We start from the raw sequence: 5,269 nt of genomic DNA on the forward strand, positions 1-5,269 counted from the left end.
TTAAAAACTAACACAAATTTCTTGTGCATAATCTTGGCCCGGCTTTCCTCACTGAGCTTCTTCACCCTTCCATACCTGATGGGTCTCTCAGGTGTGCAGCTCAGTTGCTCCTGGAGGTACTGAGATCTAGAAGGAAGCTCAGAGGGGACAGAGCTTTCTCTGTCGGGGTCCTAAGTTATGGACTGACCTGCCTTCACTGTCCACTTTTAAAGCTCGTCTTAAATCTCATCTATTTTACTTGGCTTTCCGCTCCAGTGAGATCTAGTTTTACATTGTATGTCTGTTTGCTTTAAACTGTAAGAGTTTTTATCTATTTTCTGTACAGCTGTGGTTGTTTTAAAGGGCTTTATAATTAAAGTTGGTATAATATGGTTGACTTCAATTGCATTGAAGTAGGCAGCAAGTGGGCTTTCATTTTCAAGTTAAGCCACCTGTTTTACATACTTTAATATTGACTTGTGTTCTTTGTACACATAGATACGTAAATATTCATCTTCTACTGCTGTCGTGTTTAATAATTATTTTCACATTAACCCATTTAATACCACATTTTTTTCCTGCAAAATAAGTGCATGCATTTCAATCCTTGGTCCTCCCTAACTCATGATATTTATGAATTATTACATTTCATGCAACAATAGTGGCCGGTGGGAAGTTAGTCTAAATTACCCAAATGTGGCCTATTTATACATATTAAAAAATAAGAAAAATCATGACATGCATAACCGAGTACAACAAACAATGATTACAAGTGTCTTCAGAAATATTTTAGATACATAGAGATTCAATGCTTCGTCCTGCAGATGTCATTGCAATGGCCGAGTGACCTTTGACCTCATTTAGTCATTAATGAGGCAAAGTCAGGTGAAAATGTTAGTATGAACAAATCTGCATCTGGGAGGAAATTCTCATAGATCAGCAATTTTCTCTTTATCAGGAAATTATTTCGCAGAATCTGGGTTATTGTCTCTTTTAACTGTTTGCTTGGATTAGGCTTAAAATGTGCAAATCCTCTATTTTCTATAATACAGCAGTGTGACCTCTTTCCAGGTTCTTGTAAACTCACATGTAGGATTTCTCTCTTGGAAAGTTAAACAGGTTTTCATGTCCCTCGGAGGTCAGCTGCATAATCGTCACATAAACCAAATATAACTATGAAAAATGCATAAAATAAAATCTGGGCCCACAGATTCTAGTTTGCTTTACATGGAATAAAGAGCTTAACGTTTTCTCTTTTAATTTGTTCTTAAAACATGCTTTCAGTTAATCTGTAACATGAAGAAGTTTGGGTTTAATTTCTGTTATGCACTTCATGCTCAGTGTGTTTACATGTCTGTGTGATTGTGAATATTCATGGTATATGTACATGAACCTGTTTGTTTAAAGACTTTTTGAGTTGTATAAATTTATAAGTAAAGCAGGAATGGTGAAAATATTAATGTTAACATGCTATCCTACTGTTAATAATGATAAGAAGGACAATGAGAATGATTAAATAAGTTTTATTCACACCCATTTTTCCCAAGCTTTTTTTTCGTAATAAATGAAATCACCTTTTAAAAGCAGTTTTGTGATTTACTTTCTGTTTATGTCTGTTATAAAATAGTTTGATGATTTGAATAATTTGAGTTCGCCAAAAAAGCTGGAGAAAAAATCTGGCCTGAAGTTAATTTTTGTAGCACTGCACATATATTTACGATGCAATATTCATAAGAACAGAGAAAGTACAAGCATCAGAGGTCAACATCTTACAATAAAACACAAGTAAGAACACAGATCATTTTTAACAGTACAAAAGACGTGAAGAGAGCTGTTTATATAAAATGTAGTTTACAGACATATAATTCTGATCCCTATTGCAAAAATCAATAACCAGATGGTATTTTCATTTATAAACCATTCTGACAGCATTTTAATCATAAATGTTCTTAATTTGTTATCAGTCTACATGTAGCCTTAACTTGCAAAGAATTGGCTGAGGAAGGTGTATCACTCATTAGACCTCAAACCTAAATATGTCACAACCGCAGTAACTCGAAAACAAATGAACAATTTGTATGTCAACCATTGAGTACGGTGCAGAAGGCAAGAAATTAAGACTCAACACAGGAACACCGAGGAACCCGGTAGGACTGTAAATCCAGGATACAAGGTATCAGTGAATGCGGTGTTGAAGGTGTGGATGTGGATTAGAGAGTCAGAGGAAACTTTGTAAAAGGACAGACTACCAGCAGTGTAGTCTACATAGACTGCTACTCTGTTAGAAACAGTGGGAAAAGAGGTTGATGACATGAGTTTCCTGTTCTTATAATGAACGGCGCTGTAACCGTCATCAGAGCAACTCAAACACCAGGAGTCTTCATTCTTTCCACTCACAGAGTCATTAGTGAGTCCTCTCCTTCGGAGTCCTCTATAACTTACTGATATCTCTATTTTTCCTCTCCACTCAACCTCCCAATAACAACAATCTTTGATACCATTTCCACACAGCAGCTGAGGAATATTTCTTCTGTCTAGATCATCAGTATCTGACTGAGCTTTCTGAATATTTGTCACCTTCCTGTCATTGTTTGACAGCTGGAAGTTTTGGTTGATTATATCTCGGTCAAATGTCAGCTGACATGAATCTGATGGAGAGAAAAAACAATTTGAGTGCAGTTACTGGTTTATTATGTGACAAATTTATTGATACTTTGATATATGGTTGTGGATGAGTTGATTTTATGTCATGAATCAACAACAGAAACAAACTTACATCTAAATGGTCCTGGTTTTAAATATCGGTTACCAGCAGGCTCCACCCTGAAAGACAAACGAATGAGTCAGCATTCTCAGTCAGCTGAGAATGCTGACTGAGAATGCTGACAATATATCTATTTATATTTGCAGTTTTTTTAAAACTGAAAACATATATAAAAATGAATTATTTTTATATGTTTGTGGGTGTGTCCATAGCTGGACAATACAGTCCTCCTCGAGACTGTGAGCTTTCCTGTTTTTGTAGTGGCAGAAAAAAATCTGCTGCTTCAGTGACAAGTAGAACAAACCTGTCATCTTCAGCGGTCGGTTTAAGGTCTTGCCATACCTCAGTGTTTCAAGTCTCCAATGTGGATCTCTCTGTCCAGCCCAAAGCATTTTCACTCCTGAGTCACCTGGATGATTGTAGCTCAGATCCAACTCTCGAAGATGATGGGGGTTTGATTTGAGTGCTGATACCAGAGAAGCACAGCCATCTTCTGTGATCAGGCAGCCTGACAAGCTGCAATAACAGAATCAATAAACATAATTTAATATCCTGGTACTCCATCTTACAAAAGTATTAATACTCTATATAGTTTAGTGTTGGGTCGAATTTTGAGAGAGAAAGACTAAAAAACTCTACACTGCTGATTTATTTTGTTTTTGACAAAATCTACCCTTTATGTTCTTTGACAGAGTTTTATTTCTAAAACTCTAAAATCTATTAGAGTTTTGTCTTTTATTTCACACTATTCACACACTGTTTGAGAAGACAGTATACTGTAAAACAATAACACATCACAAGTTCATTTTGATCATTTTTCTTATGGAGAAATTGTTCATGTGAATTATTTTTTTCCAAAATGCCAGCCAGACATTTTGAGGCGTGGGAGTTTAAAGGGTAATCTTAAGACACACACTCATTTCTTTATACACTTTTTAGTTCAAACATTAAGTAAAACTGTGCTTTGAAATTTTTGAAGGAACAAGCAGGAAAAAGAAATTTCCAGTGTGTATTTACCATTTACACATTACATAAATGGTAAATACACAACATGTATAACATTTATATATGTTATAATATCTAACATTTAAATGTTATATGTTATACATAGAGAAGAAATCCTTCATGAACAGGAAGTCAGATCCAGGTTTCTGATACTTACATTAGTTTCTCTAGTTTGCAGTTTGGACTCTTCAGTCCATCAGATAGAAACTTCACTCCTGAATCCTTCAAACTATTGCCTTTCAGGTCCAGTTCTTTGAGACGTGAAGACTGGGACCTGAGAACTGAGGACAGAGCTTCAAAGCTTCTCTCTGAAAGGTTGCAGTTACTCAGTCTGAGGAATGACAACATAAATGTCATCAGAATTAACTTTTTGTCTAGACTAGCTGATTGGAAATAAAAATAAAATTACATTAGCATTGTGCTTCACATTTAGAATTATGAATGAAGTATGCAGTTTGGTTTAGTAAAATCTGTCTTAATCTCTTTTCCAATGACATGTTGGAGTACTGCCAAAAAGTGTGCAGTTTTTTACAACCAACATTATGTTTTTAAACAGGCATGCCACTTAGAGCACACCATATAAAACCTTCTAAAGTAATCCTGCATGTAAACCTTCATGGGCTGAAGGTTCTCCATCGAACAACACAATGACCCAAAGCACACAGCTAAAATAACAAAGGAGTGGATTTGCAACAACTTTTTTCCAGCTACTAAAGAATGGCAAAGTCTTTATATCAATATGAATCTTTTGACAAAACTACCAATTTCAAAGCTTACAACAATGACTATATTAAAGTTCAATTAAATATGTTTTAATATCCTCCTGATTTAATATAAATAGGCAAACATATTTCAACAGATGAACAAAAAAAACGCCCACGGTTCCTCACAGAGCTTTGTTGGAGACTTTAACCACTGGCAGCAGCCTCAGAAGAACATCCTCTGAAGCTGAGTATTTCTTCAGATCAAACTCATCCAGATCTTCTCCTGATGACACCAAGATGAACCCCAGAGCTGACCACTGAGCAGGAGACAGTTTGTCTGTGGAGAGACTTCCTGAACTCAGAGACTGTTGGATCTCCTCCACTAGAGAACGATCATTCAGTTCATTCAGACAGTGGAACAGATTGATGCTTTTCTCTGCAGACACATTTTCACTGATCTGCTCCTTGATATACTGAACTGTTTTCTGATTGGACTGAGAGCTACTTCCTGTCTGTCCCAGCAGACCTTGCAGGAGTCTCTGATTGGTCTGCAGTGAGAGTCCCAGGAGGAAACGGAGGAACAAATCCAGGTGTCCATTTGAACTCTGTAAGGCCTGGTCGACAGCATTCTGGTGTAGAGATATTATTTTTGATTTGTGGAACAATGTAGGGACAGCCGATTGTTTTTCTTCCATCAGGTTGACCCCAGACTTAATGAAGGTCAGGTGAACATGAAGAGCAGCCAGAAACTCCTGAACACTCAGATGGATGAAGCAGAACACCTTGTCCTGGTACAGACCTCTCTCCTCTCTAAAGA

General features: G+C 36.6%; 1 protein-coding gene across 1 annotated transcript; it reads right to left on the reverse strand.

Moving 5' to 3' along the window:
- Nucleotides 1-1,615: 1,615 nt before the first annotated feature.
- Nucleotides 1,616-5,269, reverse strand: LOC129355205 (NLR family CARD domain-containing protein 3-like). Its single transcript, XM_055024745.1, has 5 exons — nt 4,639-5,269; nt 3,906-4,079; nt 3,086-3,259; nt 2,756-2,802; nt 1,616-2,627 (listed from the first exon to the last, which is right to left on the reverse strand). Exons 1-5 carry the CDS (start codon nt 5,145-5,147, stop codon nt 2,101-2,103), a joined length of 1,431 nt encoding a protein of 476 aa, XP_054880720.1. The 5' UTR covers nt 5,148-5,269; the 3' UTR covers nt 1,616-2,100.

Source organism: Poeciliopsis prolifica, unplaced genomic scaffold (assembly GCF_027474105.1).
Source record: "Poeciliopsis prolifica strain line A6 unplaced genomic scaffold, Auburn_PproV2 SCAFFOLD126, whole genome shotgun sequence".
In the NCBI taxonomy this organism is placed as follows: Eukaryota; Metazoa; Chordata; class Actinopteri; order Cyprinodontiformes; family Poeciliidae; genus Poeciliopsis; species Poeciliopsis prolifica.

Bases quoted from the DNA above. Each gene is read 5' to 3' on its own strand.
- LOC129355205 (XM_055024745.1), bottom strand. From the start codon at position 5,147: ATGGAAGAAAAACAATCGGCTGTCCCTACATTGTTCCACAAATCAAAA. The intron at 4,080-4,638 runs GTGAGGAACCGT...GTCATTCCTCAG, and splicing joins AAAGTCTCCAACAAAGCTCT to ACTGAGTAACTGCAACCTTT. The intron at 2,628-2,755 runs GTAAGTTTGTTT...TCTCTCCATCAG, and splicing joins AAAACCAGGACCATTTAGAT to ATTCATGTCAGCTGACATTT.